Source organism: Rana temporaria, chromosome 8 (genome assembly GCF_905171775.1).
Source record: "Rana temporaria chromosome 8, aRanTem1.1, whole genome shotgun sequence".
Taxonomy (NCBI): Eukaryota; Metazoa; Chordata; class Amphibia; order Anura; family Ranidae; genus Rana; species Rana temporaria.
The window spans coordinates 51,432,954-51,455,019 of NC_053496.1; the positions used below are offsets into that span (position 1 = coordinate 51,432,954).

General features: G+C 41.1%; 1 protein-coding gene across 4 annotated transcripts in view; it reads right to left on the reverse strand.

Annotated features, from left to right (window-relative positions):
- Positions 1-226: 226 nt before the first annotated feature.
- The window catches only part of CEP55 (centrosomal protein 55), a 34,221-nt gene continuing 12,381 nt past the window's right edge, over positions 227-22,066 (reverse strand). For 3 of the 4 annotated variants that reach the window (XM_040361773.1, XM_040361774.1, XM_040361775.1), the window contains exons 4-9: positions 18,189-18,248; positions 14,532-14,679; positions 10,348-10,655; positions 6,373-6,444; positions 3,150-3,275; positions 227-1,296 (exon numbers count right to left, since the gene is read on the reverse strand). In XM_040361773.1, coding sequence (XP_040217707.1) covers positions 1,096-1,296; positions 3,150-3,275; positions 6,373-6,444; positions 10,348-10,655; positions 14,532-14,679; positions 18,189-18,248 — 915 coding nt within the window. In that variant the 3' untranslated portion in view covers positions 227-1,095. The remainder of the gene's footprint in view (positions 1,297-3,149; positions 3,276-6,372; positions 6,445-10,347; positions 10,656-14,531; positions 14,680-18,188; positions 18,249-22,066) is intronic. The other variant, XM_040361776.1, reaches the window with a different exon arrangement.

A 22,066-nucleotide genomic window follows, 5' to 3' on the forward strand; every position in this document is an offset into this window, starting at 1 on the left:
CCACCGGGCTAATAAGAGAGAGGAGCGGGGCCTAGCGCATGCGCAGTAGGGCTTGCGGCGTGAAGCCGAAAGGCTACACTGCCAGGTTCCCTTTCCCGCAATGGCGGCAGCAGCACCCGACAGCTGATGAAAACATCAGCTGCGGTGCCGACATCGAGGGACTCCATATAAAATATATTTACATGTGGCATTCGCAGTATGCATGCAAAAATACGGGAACAGCAACTCAGATTTCCGTTACTATTTATTTTTTTCTGATCAATACACAGAGCAAGTTTAAAAGGCCTGTGTGCACAGGCACAAGGAAAACAATAGGCTGCATTTTAAATTAGAAAAAAAAAAAAAAATGCTGTATGCCTAAAAACTGAGCATTTTCAGGCAGCAGTGTGCAAGAGGCCTTACCAGTCCTTTCCGTACAAGGATATCCTTTTGCACAGACTGAACAAGAAATGATCGACACGAGATAACGGTCAGCCAGTTTGACCAACGACTCTCATGACTATGGGCACCAGTGGACTGCAATGCACATGGCTGCCACATCTACAGTCAGTTCATGCAGTAAATTAAAGTTATCTCAGCAGCTGCTCTGCTGGAATGTCAACTCCACTTCTTGATATTCCTGGCGTGTTTTACAGCCGAAACCCAAAGCTGGCAGTGCAGTGAAATGGGCAATTGAAGTGCGTTTTACACATACTTTACTAGCCCCCCGAAATTCCTCTAGCTGGCTAATACTTTACAGCTCTTTAATCCATGTTTACAACCGTGATATTAAATGCATTTGTAACTGGATTGAAAACCCTACCATTCCATTACAGATAAAAATAAAAGAATAGGTGTAAAGTCTGATTCCTGTACAGTCTGATCAATAACTTACATGTCAAGAGTAAGCAAATAAACACACACTAGAATGTATGCAGGTATACACCTTATGTGACTTGCCAAATCTGTTGTGTGGACTTTCTTTGTTCATTGGCATAAAAAAAATTAAAAACACAAGTACAAAAAATGACCGTCGTAGGAATAATAATAAAAAAAAAAAAGAAGGAGTGTATCACAACCAATCCCCTTTGACAGCAATGGAAAGCAGTCGGTTGCTCAGCTGGTGCAAATGTCAATGTGTGAAAGGAGTTCGCGGTGCTGGCTGGTGGGGTACATGGCTTGGCATCGTGGGCACTCTAGAAAACTTTCATCAAGGAGATTTTTGGGTTTTGGAGACGGGTATTTCTCTCTCGTGGACAGTTTGTCAAACTCGGATACGAAATTGTTAGATGTATCAACAAAATAAAAGTCACGTTTCTGTGAGAAACCAAAAAAGAAATATGGATTAAAAGATTTGTGAACAACTTCTGCTAAAAAGCATTGTTAAAATTTAAATCTCCTGCACATCTCAGAGTGTTTGAAGGAATTATCAGAATCAGGCAATATAGACTGTTTATGTTTGCTACCCATTGCAGTCACTAATTAGACATTAAAGTGGATGTAAATCCGATTCATGAAATTTGAGCTGGGCACATATATCTGCAGTATTTTGTTATCTCTCCAAGTCCCATCGCTCTCTCTCCTGACCCGTTCCTCTGTTATTAGCCTGACAAGTTCTCTGACACATCAAATAAAACACACAAAAAAATTAAAAATAAAACACCCAGCCTGAAATCTCTGTCAGGTGTGGTTGCGAAAATAGATCAACAGGGAGCTGATCCTTTTACAAGACACCTCAGAGTCTCTGCCTATGATGAGAGGGGGTGCGTGCCTTTCCTCCAATCAGCATTTCTACCTTGGCTGTATGCCCAGACATCACACTCCGTTAACCAGGAAGATAAATTTTCCTAACACAATCTCAACTTTCTAAACTGTATATAAATGTAAAGACAGCAGATATGGAGGTAAAACCTATGTAGGGAGATTTGTTTCATCTCAGTGTATCATCTGAGGCCGTTTACTTCACTGGGTGTATGGAGGGTTTCCATCCACTTTAACTTGATACAGTAGTAGTTAGGCCGTTTATTACCAGAAAGGTCACAGTCTGCTAACCCAACTTAAAGCGGAGTTCCACCAAAAAAAAAATGGAACTTCCGCTTTTTCCGGTTCCTCCCCTCCGGTGTCACATTTGGCACTTTTCAGGGAGGTGGAGGATGGGGGGCAGATACCCATCTAGTCCAGGTATTTGCTCCCACTTCTGGCATTAGATCACCGCAGATCTATGCCATGTCCAGCCCCTCCTCCGTCTCTGCATGAGCAGCAGGGAACCAGGCTGTGAAGCCGCAAGGCTTCACTTTCTGATTCCCTTACTGAAGATGCTGGCGCCTCGTCCTGGGAGCTGAGAGACAGATCGGTTTTGGGTGAGGACATTGAGGGCGCCCTGGACAGGCAAGTGTCCCAATATTAAAAAAGTCAGCAGCTGCTGACTTTATTTTTTTGGGCGCAACTCAACTTTAAGCTGGCCTTACATGGATCAAAATTTGTCCGATGTCTGATGATCAGGAACCAGAGGAATTTCAATCCATGTATTGACATTACCATTTATGAGACGTCCATTGGGATGAGACTGGTGGAAAATGTCAGTTCGATCAGGGCTGTAATGCTGACCTGTGTATTTCTGGCAGCAGGCAAGTCTCTCTGCTTTCAGAATACAATGACACAGCAGGGAGGATTCCTGTGTCCACATCGAATATGTGAATGGAGGAATCTGTTCAGTTTCTTACAGCCAGCTGGCTGAACGAACAAAAACTGAACCATGTATGGGCCCACTGCACCAGTCCATGGATTTGAAATCCCGCAGCTTTCTCTCTTCACCTGCGGTGACAGGACAGACTACACGGGTCCCGATTGGTCAACGCTGCCCATGTGATGGCGCCGACCAATTAGAAGGTCCCTAAACGTACCACCTGAAATGGTACGTTTAGGAGATTAAGCCTAGGGGGATTTCTAAGCCCTGGACCGGTGATGCGGCTAGACAAGGTCTCCTAGCGGGTGATTGCCATGCTCCAAGTCAGCGGGATGGGGTCCAGTGTAAGTTCACCTCAAAGATTGTTCTGTAAAAGGTGAACTTACTCTTTAAGGTCTGCTAAAGCCTGCAGACTAGGCTAGCAGTTGTGTTTTAGCTGTATGTATATGATAGAAATAGGAACGTAAAAAGAATCTAGACTTACCCCCGGCTCCAGCTTTGTTATCTGGTCCTGGGTCTTACGCAGTTCCTTTAGAACTTTATACAGTTGGTGCTGAACGTTATGCCTGTCAAATTTCTCATTTTCCAAGTCAGCGGTGCACCTCTGGATCTAATCACACAAGAAACAACGGAACAATCTAATAAACCATCCTCTGTAAAAGTGTTATTCATAAAACCCTTACATTAGAAAATGCTATGTACCGTATACTAGATTAGTAAAAGTTTGTGGAAAGGGTAGGGGGAACAAAATATAAAGAGAAGGGGGTTATAATTCACACGCCAATAAACAAATTTCGGTAACATGCAAGACAGATATATTAGGCATAAATGGTAAATAATTAGAATTTTAAAATGTGCGATCGTAAAAACACACTTTTTAATGCCAACATCATTAGTCTAATGCAAAGCTTTAAAAGTACCAAGACGCCAAGGAGTCTCACAACCTCGCACAAAAAGAACAAGTCCTTAAAGGGGTTGTAAAGGTTTGTCTTTTATTTTCCAAATTGATTCTTTTAAGCTAGTGCATTGTTGGTTCACTTACCTTTTTCTTCCATTTCCCTTCTAAATGTTTTTTTTCTTTGTCTGAATTTCTCACTTCCTGTTCCTCCTCAGTAAGCTTTCCACCATCATTTGAGCCGTGGAAAGTCATTTAGAACAGCTTACTGAGGAGGAACAGGAAGTGAGAAATTCAGACAAAGAAAAAAAAAATTTAGAAGGGAAATTGAAGGAAAAGGTAAGTGAACCAACAATGCACTAGCTCAAAGGAACCGATTTAGAAAATAAAAAACAAACCTTTACAACCCCTTTAAAAAAATACAAGGATATCTATGAATGATGGCAAGTGACCCACTGCGATCAGTGTGCAGAGGGTAAGTCACTCACGCAGAATCTGAGGACCAGGAAGATTGTGGCTATCATTGTAGTAGCACTGACTACTACAATGATTGTCTTCTTCCCGAGCAGCCTCAAGTATGAGACATGCATACACCAATGTATGTATGCAATAAAGATCATATGTGAAGTTTGGCTTTAGGCATCCATGTGAATAATCAACACACGAGACAACAAAAAGGTACATCCAAGCAAAGTTTTTATTTTAAATCTAGAATGAAATGGGCTTTTATAAACTAGATTGAGCCGTCTCAACAGCTGGATCAGGGTGGTTACGTTAAAGGGAATGTTATGTGTGTGTATATAATACATACATACATACATACATACATACATACATACATATATATATATATACACACACACACATACATACATACATACACACACACACGGCATAACATAAATGAGTACACACCTTTTGTAAAGTAAAATTTTAAATCAATATCTCAATGAACATGAGAACAAAATTGCTAAACATGTCTCTTCAGGATTCCCCCTAGGTGTTCAAATAAGGAAGACATACTTGGCCACTAAATCACTGTCACCCTGTTCTTCAGATATGCAACAGTGTGTTGCATATCTGAAAAAAATGCATTGTTTACCGGGTTTTAGAGCAGCTCTGCTGACAGATGCAAAGGAGAGGGGCCCTGAAACCCGGTAAACAAGAGCATTAGGGAACCAGCAGGATTATATAAAATGTATGGGGGGGGGGGGGGGAGCACAGCAGGGCTGCGGATGACAGAGGCACATAAACTGACTACGGTGTCAGGCTCAAAAGCCATAATGAACCGTGGTCAGTTTACAGCGGGGCAGAGACTGGTAGGATCAGCCAGGTATTTCAGGTGAGATACAGGGGGCCAAATTGCACAGCACAAGCACTGTGCTGTATAACATGCTTTAATGGAGCAGGATCCAACTTATTTTTTTTGGAGGGTTAAACAAGTTAAGTAACGCCGTTTTAAAATCAAACCATCTGCTGGACACCTATTTCTTTAAAAATTAGACTGGCTTGTAGATGAATTATTGTCAATTAGGATTTTAAAACTTAGCTTTGCGCCTAGGACTTTTATTGAGGTGTATTCATTTTGGCAACATGGTCTACGGTGTTATGAAAAAATATTGTGTGCAAAGTAACAAATCTTGGTTGAAATCAATGGCCCACATTTGTGGGAGTATTTTGTAGTATAGTGTACCATAGAAAATGTTGATTCTGAAAGGAAAGTAAAGTAAAGGGTTTTCTGACAAATCTGTTGGGGTGTATTATTTTATGCTGAGTATAAGTTACATATACACATACATACACACACACACACACACACACACACAGTATACTCCCCCCCCCCCCCATTTTTAGTCAGGTAAATATAATATATATCCCTGGAAATTAGGGCTTTTTCCACTTTTTACTTCACGGTAGCTTAAAACGCGTTGTAAAGGTTTGCATAAAAACACACACACACACACACACACACACACACACAGTGCACTTTGTTTTGCACAGAGTGGCCATGATCCTCTTCTTCTGGGACCCCTTGGCAGCTGTCTCTGCTCCTCCCCGCATAAGCTAACCCCCCTGGGAAGCACTTTCCCCAAGGGGGTGACCTTGTGGTAGTGCTCTCGAGTCCAGTACTCGGCGTCCATAGCCACCGAGTACAGGACTCGGCACTCTCGTCATTGGAGTTGATTGACAGCAGCGCGAGCCAATGGCTGCGCTACCAAATGTATCCAATGAAGAGCCGAGAAGCCAGCGCGTTCACGACGCAGGACTTTTGAGGGCCTGTAAGCATCGGATGTTTTTTCACCTTAATCCTATGCATTAAGGTGGAAAAACGTGAAGCTTTACAACTCCTTCAACTGTAATTTACACACACAAGTGGATAATTCTCAGCACTAGCTGCTCTCCTCTTTCTGCAGTTTAAAGTATAGTGCAACTTTCTCACTCACATTTAGGGTGTAACATGAAGCATGGTCACTTTCCACAGCTCCCCATCCTCCACACACTTGCCTGAATTGTGGGTTCTTCTCCCCCCAAACACAACTACTTTGTTTTGAATTCAATGATTTTCTGCCCACACAGCCATGTCATCCAGTCCCAGATCCATTCAAGGGATCTGTGAATTGAAAAAGACTACTAGACCCATGTGCCAATGCAGCATAGATCTCCATAAACAACAAGTGCTGTGATGCCACGGCACTCAAGTCCATGGTTTACTCCCCCCAGCTCCAAATCAGAAGGTCCAGGGAAGAGTCTACAGGAGCCTGTGCATTACAGACACAGAATGTAAACATTTATACAAAAACAGATCATTCACCTGCTGCTCCAAAGCTGCCACATTCTGCTGGTCCTCTTGCTGCCTCAACAGTGAGTTCTGCATCTTCTCAATCTAGATAATTTGGAAATGAATAAACTTTGTTAGATAAATGCTCATAGTTGTGGCACAACAAAAGAAAATACGTGTATAGTCATTATTTGGCCGCATCATGAAAAACAATCTGTTGCTATAGGAGTAAAACCAATACATGGATTAATGCTTACATTTTTGCACACAAAATGCACATGGATAGATACACAATTGACATAAATGCTTTTGTGACCTGCTTTTCTATGAAAAAAAAATAAAAAAATCACATGCGATTCTATGCGGTGTGATTTTAGTCCATTTGAGCCATTAAAAACCAATTGCACCCCTTTTGCATGAAAAAAAGAAAAAAGGTGCCAGCAGCTTTTTTGTTTGCACTGGAACCAGATCGCATGGGTGCCTACACACATGCGATCCAGTTCAGGCAAATGAACTGCATTTTGCGACCTGCTTTTGGGGTCGCTAACTTTTGACACCCTCAGCAGAACGCATGAACACAGTGCAAGTGTTATGTGGTGCACGAAATGCTGCGTTTCCCGCACTACATCAGTGTGAACCAGGGTTCAATCAGTACATCTTAAGGGCCCGTTCAGACTAGAATGCAGTGTGAGAGAGCTGCATTTCAGTGTGGCTTCCCGCACTGCATTGCCCTTGCAAACTGCTGCAGGGGTCAGTTCAAAGTCAACGATACCCAAAATTATACACCAAAAGCAGGATGCAAATGCAGTGCGTTTATCCATGTGGTACACGAGTACCAAGGTAAAAAAAAAAAAAAAAAAGTACTGTACAAAAATGAATGAATTGCCCTGCACAAAACTGCATGTAAATAGCACAGGAACTGCGCAGCATTCCTGTGCAGTTCCTAGTGTGAATGGGCCTTATTGTTTCCCCTTGTGAGGTGTTAACATGGGCCAATGTTAAAGTTGTGAAAATAAAGTGCAGCGCCAGAAATAAGAAGCACTTTCCATATGCTGGCAAGAGCTATGAAGATAAAAATACAGATTGTCCAATCATGCAACCAAGTGCTTCTTATTTCTGGCGCTGCACTTTATTTTCACATTATACACAATCTTTTCCTTTTGTTGTGCCGGCAGCCACCATAGACACATTGGAAGAGCGCAGTATATTTATACATTTTTGAATGTTAAAGTTGAATTAAACTTTCAGCTTAAACGACCCAAATACATTCCAGGTGCATCAGACAAAAAAAAAAAAAAAAAAGTGTACAAAGTGTTTGAGTTTTTCTTTAAAAAGCAGTAGAAAGGCCTGTCATCTGCTAGCATGGTGTGGAAAAGAACCCCTAAGCCTCGTACACACGACACAATTGTTGGCCAACCAAGCATTCGATTTTTGTCAAAAGGGCGTGTGCCAGGATCTTGTCTTGCATACCAACGGTACACAATGGTCGTGCCACAAACACAAAACGTAGTGACGTACTACGAGGAATTTCAGCTCCTGGGCGCCACCCTTTGGGCTGCTTCTGGTTATTTCGTGTTTGGCGAGTATTGATTCCGAGCATGCGCGTTTGTACTTTCGACTTTTGTGTGACGGATTTGTGTACGGACCATACTGAAATCTGATAACAGAACGTTGTCCGCCGAAACACAGAACAGAAACTCAGAACACCAGAAATCGTATTGTGTGTACGGGGGTTTTACTCCGTGTGGAAAGTAGTGACCTCTTTTCAGAGATCCAACATCCCCCTGAGCAAGAGCATGAGATTTTCTAAATGTATAACTATAGGTCTGACTCAACTGGAGGAGACTCAGAATATTGCTTTCTCAGAATGCAAGGGTGGGCAGCATTATGGCAAAGGACAGCCATTTCTACACCGGCTAGGACTTCTTTAGTAAGAAAACTAAGAAAATTAACACACTTGTTTTGATGCATCTGAAACGTAGCAGATTTACATTAATGGTTTAATTGGGCTTTAACATCTTTTGATTTATACTCAGCCTGTTTGCAGCTAGCATTGTACTTTGTAGTGGACAATAGACTTGCACCGATACCACTTTAAGACCGAGTACAAGCCGATACATGACATTAAAAAAAAAAAAAGGAAGACTAGAGATAGAAAATTACAATGCTTTTTTTGACATCTCCCCTTTGAGACGGGGAAAGGGACTGAGGACACAGATTCCCCAATCCCTTTCTCTGGGGCCTCAGCTGCACTGAAACTGAATGAACAGGAGACAGTGGCTTTGAGGAAAAACAGCCATCAGCTTCTTTATTAAAATCTATACAGGGAGATTGAGGATTGTGACCACGACACCTCTCCCCCCCCTCCCCCAACTGACGCACCAATCATCCCCAAAATGTCCAGGTATCGGGTCAAGCATTGGAGATTTGCAAAAATACAAGTACTCATGCAAATGCTCGGTATCGGGGCAATCCTAGTGAACATGGCATGTTAATAAAGTCAATGTACATTACACAGTAGCTTCTGTAATGCACTGCAACTATGTAATCACTGGCAAAAAGACCACAAAAAACTGCTAGAAATAAGCAGCCCCTATATAAGCCCAGTCTATTTCAAACCAATTGGTTATATTTGCAGTTGCTTGTTCCTAAATATTTTAAAAAGGAGCCAACGTGCTATAAAAAGTATTTATTTTTCTTTAACACAATTCAGTATGCTTACTAAAATTAAAATCACGTGTTAAATACATGTGTGAACACCAATAGGGTGTACCGAATGTATAAAGCAAAGTTAAATAACAAAAATACATTGTGATGTAATGTGCAAACACAGTTATAACTGGACATGCTACAATATAAAACAAGGGTGGTTCTGGCTGTCTTCCAAACTCCATTTCACCAGACAGAAGAAGGTGTGTGAACAAAAGACTACCATCTTCCCAAACATGCTTACCTGTACTTTTTGCAAATATTCATATGGAAGCTGGACTCCAAGAAAATATAAAATGTTTTTAGGAGATTTGCTAAATAATAATAATAATATTAATGTCACCTCTAACGATGGGTGATAACATGTGTGGCTTGTGCCGTCTTAGTTACAATGCTTGCTATCATACATCCCAAATAGCACTGCATGCGCTGAAGATTACAGTTCTGACGTAGTACAGTCATTCATGGAACATTCTATTCTTATTCTTTTCACAGAATACAGGACGTTCTATGAATGTATAAGGGGAGGGTCAATCGAATGTCACAATCCTCTCTCGTCCAAACCTGCCCTGGCCAATCTAGATTGAGATTAGTGATAGTTAAGCAGACAGGGTGGTTTTATTTTATTTAAAGCAGAGATCCACACAGAAATAGAACTTCTGCTGATTCGCTCCCCCCAATGTCACATTTTGCACCTTTCAGGGGGGCAGCAGATACCCGTCTAATCCAGGTATTTTCTCCCACTTACTGCGCAGTATCCACGGCGATCTACACCATGTCCGGCCCTCCTCCACCCCCCCACTGTCTTCTGGGAGACACACAGGTACCAGAAGACAGCAAAGACCACTTAGAACGCACAGCACGACTCGCGCATGCACAGTAAGGAACCAGGCTGTGAATCTGCAAGGCTTTACTTCCAGATTCCCTTACTGAAGATGCCGGCGCCTTCACCCGGAGTCATGACAGGTCCGCTTTGGGTGAGGACATTGCGGACGCCCTGGACAGGCAAGTGTCCTTATTTTAAAAAGTCAGCAGCTGCAGCATTTTTAGCTGCGGAACTCCGCTTTAAGAAACACTACTGCGAGTACCCTGTGTTACCAGGATTGGAGCTATTCTGTTCCAGATAAGTGCAAGTATAAAGTGTCAAGCAACCACAAACGGCATTCTATACACAGTTCTTTCTCTGCACAGAAAGTTAACTGAGCAGATGCAGAAACAAGGGCTCAAATTTATAACATCCAGCGCCCCTTTATTTTTACACTTTAGATTGCAGCTGGAAAAAAATCTAAGTCTGTATACCTGAGAAGAGAGCTCAGAGTTCTTCCTCTTTTCTTCTTCATACATTTCACGATAAACATCCAGTTCTCTCCTCAGTCTCTGCATCTTGTCCCTTAGATGTCTGCGGTCATCATCCCGCTGCTGCTGTTCACTCTCAGTTAGGGATTTCAAGGCGATTGACAAATCTGCAACCTCTCTCTTCTTGTCTTCAAGTTTTATTCTCATGTCAGAGAGTTCGGAATTTAACTGCTCTGTTATCTGACGTTCTCCATCAAGATCTTTTCTTGCAGCGAGAAGAAGCCGGTCATAATATTTCTGTTTATCATCTTCTAAAAAAGGACAAAAAAATTGTTTTACAAAATTGAAAACTTGTTACATTTTTGCCATAATTAATAAAATGCCATACATTGTGGGACACATTAAACCCATCGAGAGATTTCCAATCCATTATTGCCCTTGTAACCACCCAGTGGGGACATGGAGAGCAATAAAATATTTGACAGGGGATAAACTGACTAGAATGATGGTGTCTGTGGCCCTAGCATGTTCTGCTCTAATAAGCCAAGTGCTCCTAAGATAAAAAACAAACACAAAGAAATAGTGTTGCCAATATGATAAAAACCTGTCACCAGGGCAGCCTGTCAGTATATAGCTGTGAAATATATGGGAGAGTTTCCATTTACCACCTTTTTTAATTTTTTTAAGTAGTGGCAATGAGAATGTCATTCTGAACCCCACTAACTTGAGAGTCCCTAACCTGGAAAAACCATGAAGAACAGGGAGTTTAGACTTCAGTAGGGCCGAAACAACTAATCGACAACTAATCGATTAAGCGATTATGAAAATTGTAATCGATTAATTTCATAATCGATTAGTAACATAATGGGGTTAAAAAAAACTAAAATTAGCCCTTTTATAGTACAAAAAAGCAAATCACTTCTGTAAATATTACTTTCACTGTCCCACTGTAAATAAATTAACCCCTTACAGTAGCGATTATTTGCTCTTTTTGTACTTATTTTTGTTTTTTTAACCCCATTATGTTACTAAACATCTCAGGCCTGGGATCACACCTCTGTGTTTTGGTGCTTTTTGCAGAAACACATTACAGTTCATTTACATGTTTTCCTATGGGACACGTTCACATCCATGATTTTTTTTCAGCTGCTGCGTATTTGCAAAGGGCAAGGAGTTTTTAACGCAAAACGGTGCCATTTTAATTTTTTTGGGGTTAAATATACTTCAATGGAGAAGCTGCAGAAAAGCATGTAATGTGTTTTTGCGGCAATTTGTGTTTCGTAATCTGCCCAACAACATATTGGCCCAAAAAAAAGTAAAAATGCTATTTTTTTTTTTTAAGGCTATTATCCGATTAATCGAAACAATAATCGGGCAACTAATCGATTATGAAAATAATCGTTAGTTGCAGCCCTAGACTTCAGTGACCACGTATGTCCCAGGTTACTGAAAGTTGTCAATAAAGCGACACCAGGATCATGACAGCAGCCCCAAATCCTACACCTTCCAACACAAGATAACAATGCTTGCTAGTTAGCAGGACAGCACACAGTCAGGCTTTGATGGTCTTCTGATTCAGGTATTGCGACATCATTGAAATGGTTTAGCAAACTGAACTGTTTAGCTAGACTGATCAAGTTAGGCATCAAAAGTAGGCTAACAGAAGAACTATTCTTTACAAATTTTGCCAGTTTCCTGGGGAAGCATAAAACACAAGGAACGCGAGGACTATGCCGGTGTTCTGTCGAGAAGTGCCAGACTATCGAATAGTGCCCGAGACGAACTGCGCATGCACCGTACGTAACAGCACAACAGCTGCGTTTACAATCAGCTGTTGTCTCACGTTGTTGAGGCACGTTCATGTAGCCGAGGGGCAGATATTTACATGAAGGGGCGCATTTTTCAATGATGGCCAGCGCTAGGGGCGGAATTTTTAAAGATGGGCAAACAAATCTGTTATTCTTCCTGGATGCTCGCGGGGCGCATTTAGTCAATTGAAGGGCGGCTTTTTTATAGCAGATAAAGATTTGTTTGCCCATCGTTAAACATTCCGCCCCCAGCACTGCCCATCATTGTAAAATCCGCCCCCTTCATGTAAATATCAGCGCCTCACCTACATGAACGGGCACTATTCGATACCCGAGCACTTCGTCAGAACACCAGAACTCTGTAAACAGTGAGGTAACTATTGATGTATGCAGACCAGCCCCTTTCTTATTAATGGAGCAATTTTTATTATTTTCTAAACCTAGAAATTGATAGTTAAAAATAAAATAAAAGGACAAAATGGTCAATGAACAAACAAACTTTATAAACAGTGATGTTTCCTTAAGTGTATGTGTGCCTAATGAAACAGAACAACAGAGTATTAAAAATAGTCCTCCTAATAAAAGGGAAGAATGTAATAAAGCCTTAGTTAACTAAACCATTTGGTGATTCATTCTATGTGAATTGTTGAACTGTATGGGAAGAATAAATATCCCTAAAAAAATCAAGTTTGATATCTGTTTTGCAGGAAAAAAAAATTATCAAATTTTTTTTTCCATTTCAAATATGATTTTGTTAATTTTTGTCAATAAAATTTTAATAAAATGCTTTTGGGAGTAGAGAAAAAAAATAAAAATCTAAAAAATATATGTGTTTTACTTAACTGCTTGCCGACCAGCCGCCGTCATTCTACGGCGGCAGGTCGGCTCTCCTGGGCAAGAGCCCGTAGCTCTACGTCGGCTCTTTACAGAGCGGGGACCGGGAGCTGTGTGTGTAAACACACAGCTCTCGGTCCTGTCAGCGGGGGAAATGCTGATCTTCTGTTCATACAATGTATGAACAGAGGATCAGTGTTTCCCCTAGTGAGGCCACCCCCCCCCCCACAGTAAGAACACACCCAGGGACATACTTAACCCCTTCCCCGCCCCCTAGTGTTAACCCCTTCACTGCCAGTGGCATTTTTATAGTAATCCAATGCATTTTTATAGCACTGATCGCTATAAAAATGCCAATAGTCCCAAAAATGTGTCAAAAGTGTCCGAAGTGTCCGCCATAATGTCGCATTACCGGGAAAAAAAAAAAAAAAAAAAAAAAAAAAAAAAAAATCGCTGATCGCCGCCATTACTAGTAAAAAAAAATATTAATAAAAATGCCATAAAAATACCCCCTATTTTGTAAACGCTCTAAGTTTTGCGCAAACCAATCAATTAACGCTTATTGAGATTTTTTTTTTTACGAAAAATATATAGAAGAATACGTATCGGCCTAAACTGAGGAAAAACATTTTTTTATATATTTTTGGGGGATATTTATTATAGCAAAAAGTAAAAAATATTCATTTTTTTCAAAATTGTCGCTATATTTTTGTTTATAGCGCAAAAAATAAAAACCGCAGAGGTGATCAAATACCACCAAAAGAAAGCTCTATTTGTGGGGAAAAAAGGACGCCGATTTTGTTTGGGAGCCACGTCGCACGACCGCGCAATTGTCTGTTAAAGCGACGCAGTCCCGAATCGCAAAAAGGTCTTTGGGCAGCAATATGGTCCGGGGGGTAAGTGGTTAAGATACATTAATCATTTTGTTTATTCAGCATGAAATGGAGCTTAGTTATGTAGCGTGAGACTGTATATTCTGCAATATAAATTTTTTTGGTAAACCCATTCAATGAATACAAGCTCTGCAAGCTGAGATAACATGCACTGGCAATGTTATTGTTTTAATAAATGAATTTGAGTCGTTCAATTATGGGCGATTAACCTAAAATCGGTTCCATTTTACTAACCTGACAGCTTATTATTCTATATAGGAAACCTTAAATTTGTTTGCAAATATTAAAGACTAACTACCAGCAAGAATGAGTCCTTACATTTAAAGAGCGCCTGTCATTTCAGATCCATTATGGCAGTGAGGGCATCCATTCACCTGCTGCCACCACGTCCCTCACCTTGTTGTGTCACTGCCACATCACCAGCTGTCCCATTAAATTATATGGCACTGTTGGAGATCCAACAGTGGGCCAGAAAAGGAGCCACTGCAGGACAGATAGTTGCTCTTTAAATATTATGATTTAAATCAAGTTGATGTAAAGCAAACCTTTTTACTAGCAATTTAAAATGGACTAGGATTTAAAATCCACCCTGCTGCTTTGACATTGCTATTGCAATTTGTTTGGTAATACATGCAGAAAGCAAGCACTGCACCATCACTGCTGATCTCCTTGGTCTGCTGTTTGTCTTGCTTTGTGCTGGCCACCTGCTGCTCCAGATCGAAAATTCGGGCCATCAGTCCCTGGACATAGGCTTCGCGTTGCTTGTCGTACGCCAACCACTGCTGGTTCTTCTCTAGAGCCTGAAAACAAAGGAAACAGTCTATTATAACGGAAAATGGAGAGTATTGTAAGGCATAAGACCAAAAACAAAAAACATCACAGAATATGGGGTCTGAATAATGCAACCCATTTTCAACCTATCTGCTAAGCGGGGATATGCAATTAGCAGACCTCCAGATGTTGCAGAACTACAAATCCCATGATGCATAGCAAGACTCTGACAGCCACAAGCATAACACCCAGAGCAGAAGCATGATGGGACTTGTAGTTTTGCAACAGCTGGAGGTCCGCTAATTGCATATCCCTGGGCTAAAGGAATCTCGAGCAAAACTTGTACATTGATCCATCGCACATTAAAAAGTATCTGACAGCATGGTGACATTTAGTTCTTGTAAATGAGGCTGTTAGCACAGGTCATAAAATACCAAGGACGACGTGTTACTGGCATCCTGCGATACCTAAATAGGGAGCATCAAAAATATAGGGACAATAACTGTGTGCCTGACATACTCGTACACCTGTTTTTCATGAGTTGTGTGCTACCTTACCTGTAGGGTCACCTTTCTGAAGCCTAATACCCAATACACACACACAATCCGAAAATCGGACCACAGATGGTCCGTTTTTTTTTTCTTGCATGCTAGTCGTATAGCGAACCTGAAAATTAAATCAGAAGTGATGTTATCTGTTGTAGTGCATTTGTATTGTATTTTCAGACTACTGTACTGACTAAATCGTACGAGAATTTTTCGTGCTTGTCCGAAATTTTAAAAATCGGAACTGTCCTGACCCGCTCCTGTACAAATGCGTCAAAAGCTGTATTTTTCGTCCGATTTTCAGGTCGTGTGTACTGGCCATATACTGTGCAAATTTCATCTGGTTCCTGATAACCCAACCAAAATCCACTAGTGGGTGGCCCCATCCAGCCTGACTGAGGAAGTAAAGGAGCTGCATGGAAAAAACGCCATCTACACAGTGCTGGCAGCAAATCAGATGCAGCCACAGTTCGGTATTGACAGCCACTAGCATCAGAATATAATAGTCTGGGGGATTCATCCATCTGCAATGCCATGGATGGAAACATCTACAAGATAGATTATATATATGCTGTACAGTGTGCAGAAAAAACAAACAGAACAAAAATAGTTAAACCAAAACCTAGCCATGTCTCGGCTCTAACTATTATATATATATATATATATATATATATATATATATCACACACACACACACAAGCCCTCACTACCAGGCTGAACAAGCCTACAGCCTGTCAGCTTCCACCTCAACTGCTCCAAAAGTATTCACCAACCTCCTTGCTCTCACAACGAGCATGGACTGTGTTCCCCAGGCAGAGCAAAGGCTGTCTGCTCAGGTGCACTTAAATTGGCCTGGGGAAGAGGGCCAACACCTGAACTGGATCAGAGATCCCTGAATGTATATGAGAGGAGCCTGGGAGATGTATAAACACCAAACAGGACTTTCCCAGACTCTCTCTGGGATGCTCTGCTAAAATATATATATATATATATATATATATATATATATAATTAGGGCTGTGCGTTAAACGCGATATTAACGGCGTTAACGCAAACCCATGTTAACGCCGTCAATATTTTTGTCGCGCGATTAACGCAGGAGCCCTCGGGTGGACATGCAGAGTGTGCAGCGGCGCGGCTTACCTTTTCGCTGGATTCACAGACAAGTTACTCACCTTGTCCCTGGATCCAGCGATGCCACCCCGCTGTGTGATCGAGCGGGTCCTCCTCGCTCGGCGGGTCCTCCTCGCTCGGCGGGTCCTCCTCGCTCGATTCACAGTGCCTGTGTGACGCCGAGCTCCGTTCCCTGCGACGTTACGACGCACGGGAGCGGAGAACGGCGCCAAATTTAAAAAGGTAAACAAACACAATACATACAGTATACTGTAATCTTATAGATTACAGTACTGTATGTAAAAAATACACACCCCCCTTGTCCCTAGTGGTCTGCCCAGTGCCCTACATGTTCTTTTATAAAATAAAAACTATTCTTTCTGCCTGAAAAACTGTAGATTGTCCAAAAGTGTCCCTTTATGTCAAAAATGGTTTTAGATCAGCTAGAAAACAGCGATAATAAATTATAATCACTTGCAGAATTGTGCGATATTTGTGGGGAAATTTGTCATAAATTAGAGCGATTAATCGTGAGTTAACTGACATTAATGCGATTAATCGCGATTAAAAATTTTAATCGTTTGACAGCACTAATATATATATAAAAATCAATGTAGCTGCAGTATCCAAATTATGTATATATATATAATATTTTGCGCTGAATATTAACTTAGATAATGCAAATCGTGCTAATAAGTGATTGAAAAACTATCAGATATCAATTGATAGGCAAATAGATACAAATAAAGTCCAATTGCATAGATATGCACCAGTGGTTCTCCTAGGAACAACACCCAGATCAGTGTGATGATTAAGGAAGGTGTAATGTGATCACAAACAACGTGCTCCTGCTTCACAAGTAGAACGCCTCTTCCACATTAACCACAGCTCATGGAAAACAAAAGAGAGAAACTCTCATAGCGCAGCTGAGTATTAAACACAATACAAGATAGATGGTCTCTAGCAATGGCACACTCACGAATCCACCGATTAAAAACCGCATATAGCAACAATGCACCGATCCTTCATTAAGCCGCTCAGCTTATATGATGTTTCCTCTCCTCATTCGAATCCTAGATCCGTCCCGCTCGTAACTCCTCCCCCACGCGTTACGTCAATGGTCACTTGACTTAGAGTGTCGTGCTCGCCCCATTCCTTGGACTACAGGAGAGTCAGGACGCCCACTAACACACAGCTCCTTTATCTGCAACGTAGAGAGCGTCCTGACTCTCCTGTATTACTGCGTGTAGTTACAGACAGAAGAACAGGAAGTGAGGATTTCTCAGAAGAAATAAGGACATTTAAAAGCAAAAATCGAAGGATTTCAACACACACTAACACACAGCTACTTTATCTGCAATGTAGAGAGCATAATGACTCTCCTGTAGTCCAAGGGAGGGGTCAAGCACAACACTCCACACCAGGGAAAAAGCCTTGCATTACTGTGTGGAGTTACAGACAGAAGAACAGGAAGAGGATTTCTCAAAAGCAAAATTGAAGGAGGACTGCACTACAGTAAATTAAGTTATTTAGGAAAACATTTTTTTTACCTTTACAACCCCTTTAAGCCCAATCCTTTCTATAACACGCAACATCTAATCCCAGTTTTGTCCAAAGGGGATCATCAAAATGAAATTCTAAAACCAGATGGCAAAGCAATCAAGTCACTTTTCTTTGTCTCCATCCAGGGCAGACAGGCCTGCAATCATGGATTGCTGCAATTCATTTATTCAGCAGGTCACAGCCACATCTGGAGAAGGCATGTTTACATCGCTTTAGTCTTTAGCAATACATTTAAACCAGGTCACCGGTTAAAGCACAGACTGTGCAAAAGTTATCATACATAAGAAAACTGAATTTTAGAGAACTGGTATACTTACATCTTTCAGCTGTGCGTCCAGAATCTGGACATTACTCAGAGTTGCCCCTTTGTGTGGGTCCTGCAGAGAAACACAATAATGTAAATCCCACAATCATAAAAAGGAGATTTAGCTGCTCTACCACTGCTAAAAGTAGACAAGGTCCTATTCACATGTGTGTGTGCGCATTTAAGTGTGTGATAACTGTGCCTGACAGTCAAATGATACTTTACTCTGATAGTTCGTGGACAATACTCCATATACAAACTGCCAATACAGAATACATATAATATGGAACACACACACACACACACACACACACACACACACACACACACATATATATATATAAAAACGTAGATTCTGTGAAAAACAATGCAAAATGTGAACCAACTGAAAACACTTTTTTTTAATTGATAAAGTGAACGTTCACTCAAAAGGGAACATTCCCCTATTCATTCTCCCTATTTGGCACATAACTTTTTTTTTTTGGGGGGGGGGGGGGGGGAGAGAGCCAATAAATGGTTTTGACAGGTTCCCGCTGCCCCACTTACGGTCAAATCGGCATGATGATCCGAGCACAAGTTTGGCAACAACAGTACTGTTTTAAAGAGTAATTCCACAAAAGCTTTTAGTACACTGTTGATCAACCTACTTGATATGGAGGGCCTCAAGTGCGGCATTCAACATCACCATAAGGGCTGCATGAAAAATTTCAGTGAATACAGCATTCAGTGTCAGAGACTGCAGACATGAAACAAGAGGTGGTCAGATTGCAGAAATCACAGAGCCTTCTTGAAATCATGGATAGAACAGGGAATTATTGAAAAAACGAAATTAGTGTCTGCAGCACAAAAAGTGCTAAAGGGCCGCCGGTTGGGCACCAGGGATCCAATACTATGATACAGGTAGTTGATTGACCTTAAAAGCATACTCTACCTTTTCAGCCAGATATTATGTTGCATGCTAAATATAAATGCAACATGAATGATCACATTCCGCCCCACCTGAATTGTAGGTGGGTTTCTCCCAGCAGCATCCTGGATTCCATTTTTAGAATTTGGCACAGCTTTGTGTGGACAGCCATGTTATCCGTTCACAGGATCTGCGAATGGCAAGACTACAAGTCCGCGATGGCAAAGAGTCTTGCAAATCACACCAGCACAAGTGAGGTGATGTCACAGCACTTGTAGTCCATTATTTACTTCCTCCAGATCCATAACAGGTGGTCTATACTTCCACAGGGACCTGCGGATGGGATGTAAACAATGTGGGAGGCTATGCATTGCACCCACAACGTTATGGTTGCAAAGCTCTGCAGGCTTAAATGTGTTTTCTTTTATTAATGTGGAAGTATTCAACAGAACATTATGCTGGAAAAACAGCATTTAACAAGCACTTGCAGCCAATGGCTGTAAGCACCGATTATGGTATTCTGTCGGGGGCAGGGCTCGGTCAGAATACAATAGCACAGCGGGAAAGATCCCTGCATCATACATAGTTATGTAGATGTGGGGATCTGTCAGTTTTTTTATCATTCGACCGGCTGGGTGATGTGTGTATACCCTACTTAAGTCTGACCATCTGATTGCACAATCTCCTTTGGATCCATCATAAAAACAAACAAAAGTTTTCCCAGCACACTTACCAGCCTTACTGCAAAGGCCAGTAATAGGTTGGGGTGTTTGCCATGTTTTTGTACAGTTGGTTGAATTGGGTGCACACTGGATGCCTTCGCTGCCATTGTTCTCTTGCTGAGCGTCACATGCGTCCCTGTGCCTTTGAGGGGTGGGCTCCCTCCAGGTACACCTACCTCTGATCTACCCACAGCTAGACGTGCTATTACTTAGGAGACTCTGAAAACTCTAGTTTGGACCAAAGTATGCACAGAGGAGCCTTGATGCGGGCACTGCCGCTTACACAAATGTGTGCGAACAAAACCCTCCGTTTTGAACGTAAATTGTTTGACAGGGTAAATTTTATTGGTTTGCAAGCTGGGGTGACATTTTGTACACTACTTTGGATCTATAATCAACTATGTGGTTCAAGAGCCTGTTTGATTTACTGTAATTTAAATTGAATAGATCAGGTTTGTTTTCTTATAACATAGTTTTGGTAACTCTTAAACGGAGATTGTACAATCAGATTTCATTGTGTCAAACATATTCTAATTAGTTGGATTGGAAAAAAATAAGCAATGGCTTACAGGGCAGAAGTAGTAAATGTTGACAGTGTGAAATATGGTGGTAATCCAGTCTTCTTTCCCTTCTTCGTATGGAACTTACAAATTAACTCTGGTAAAATATCGCCATCTTGTGGAAACCATAGGAACTTCAGGAATGCAACTACAACTACATCCAGACCTATTAATTTATCACACACACACACACACACACAAATTGTTATGCCATGCAATTGTTCAAGGCCATGGAAGCAGGAAATAGTGAAGCCACAGAGCCAGGCAACTAGTATTCTCAGGTGGGCAGCAATGGTAGCCCCATAGGTCTCTTTACAACTCTCATATTGCTTTCGCCAACCTCTGGTTCATAGCTGGACATAAAGTAGCACTCTCTGCCCGATGGAGGACTTTACTGGCTGTGGTACTACAGATTATATAGGATTAATAGCATTGGCATAGTATGGTATAGAATTAGATTTTTTATTGTATTTATCTAGGCAGGCTGGGTTGCTATGTTTTAAAAAGTAGAACTGAATAAAACTGTATATATCCACTATAACCTGGTCTGACATCAATCCTACTTAGGAATATTTCATATACAGGTCATTCTCAAAAAATTAGCATATTGTGATAAAGTTCATTATTTTCTGTAATGTACTGATAAACATTAGACTTTCATATATTTTAGATTCATTACACACAACTGAAGTAGTTCAAGCCTTTTATTGTTTTAATATTGATGATTTTGGCATACAGCTCATGAAAACCCCAAATTCCTATCTCAAAAAATTAGCATATCATGAAAAGGTTCTCTAAACAAGCTCTTAACCTAATCATCTGAATCAACTAATTAACTCTAAACACCTGCAAAAGATTCCTGAGGCTTTTAAAAACTCCCAGCCTGGTTCATTACTCCAAACCGCAATCATGGGTAAGACTGCCGACCTGACTGCTGTCCAGAAGGCCATCATTGACACCCTCAAGCAAGAGGGTAAGACACAGAAAGAAATTTCTGAACAAATAGGCTGTTCCCAGAGTGCTGTATCAAGGCACCTCAGTGGGAAGTCTGTGGGAAGGAAAAAGTGTGGCAGAAAACGCTGCACAACGAGAAGAGGAAATATGTTCTTCCTGACCAAACAAATGCAGCCTGGATCAAAGGATTACCATCTTAGACTTTAGTTAAAGCAGCATTAACCCAACAGCAACAATGTATTATATTGCAGCACACTTATTCTTAGATGTGGTGGCTGCATTAGTTTCATTTTTTGAGCTCTTTCTTTTATTTTTAGCTGGTGATCTGCCAAGTAAATCTGTTTTTTCAATAGAGCACACTGAAAAAATAAATAAATAAAACCCCGATGTATCTACCACATCTTATGATTGGTAAACTGCAATATAATACATTTTGGTTTAATACCAATTTAATGTGAATAAAAAACAAAACAAAAACCAACACACACACACACACACACACACCACGAGCAAGTGTTTTCTAACGGGATGTTTTTTAAGGATAAACCTGGGAGGTCACAGATGAAGTATAAGGGAAACAGTCACTTCCTCAACCGATTTCTACTCTTATTCTCATCTGTACCTCTGAAGAACACAGCCATAATTGGGTATACAATAAGCCAGTGTCCCATTGTTCTCTGCTTAATGGCCCCAGTTCCTGCATGTTTTCTCACTGGTCTCTACAACCACTTGCATCCTCTTATAAAAT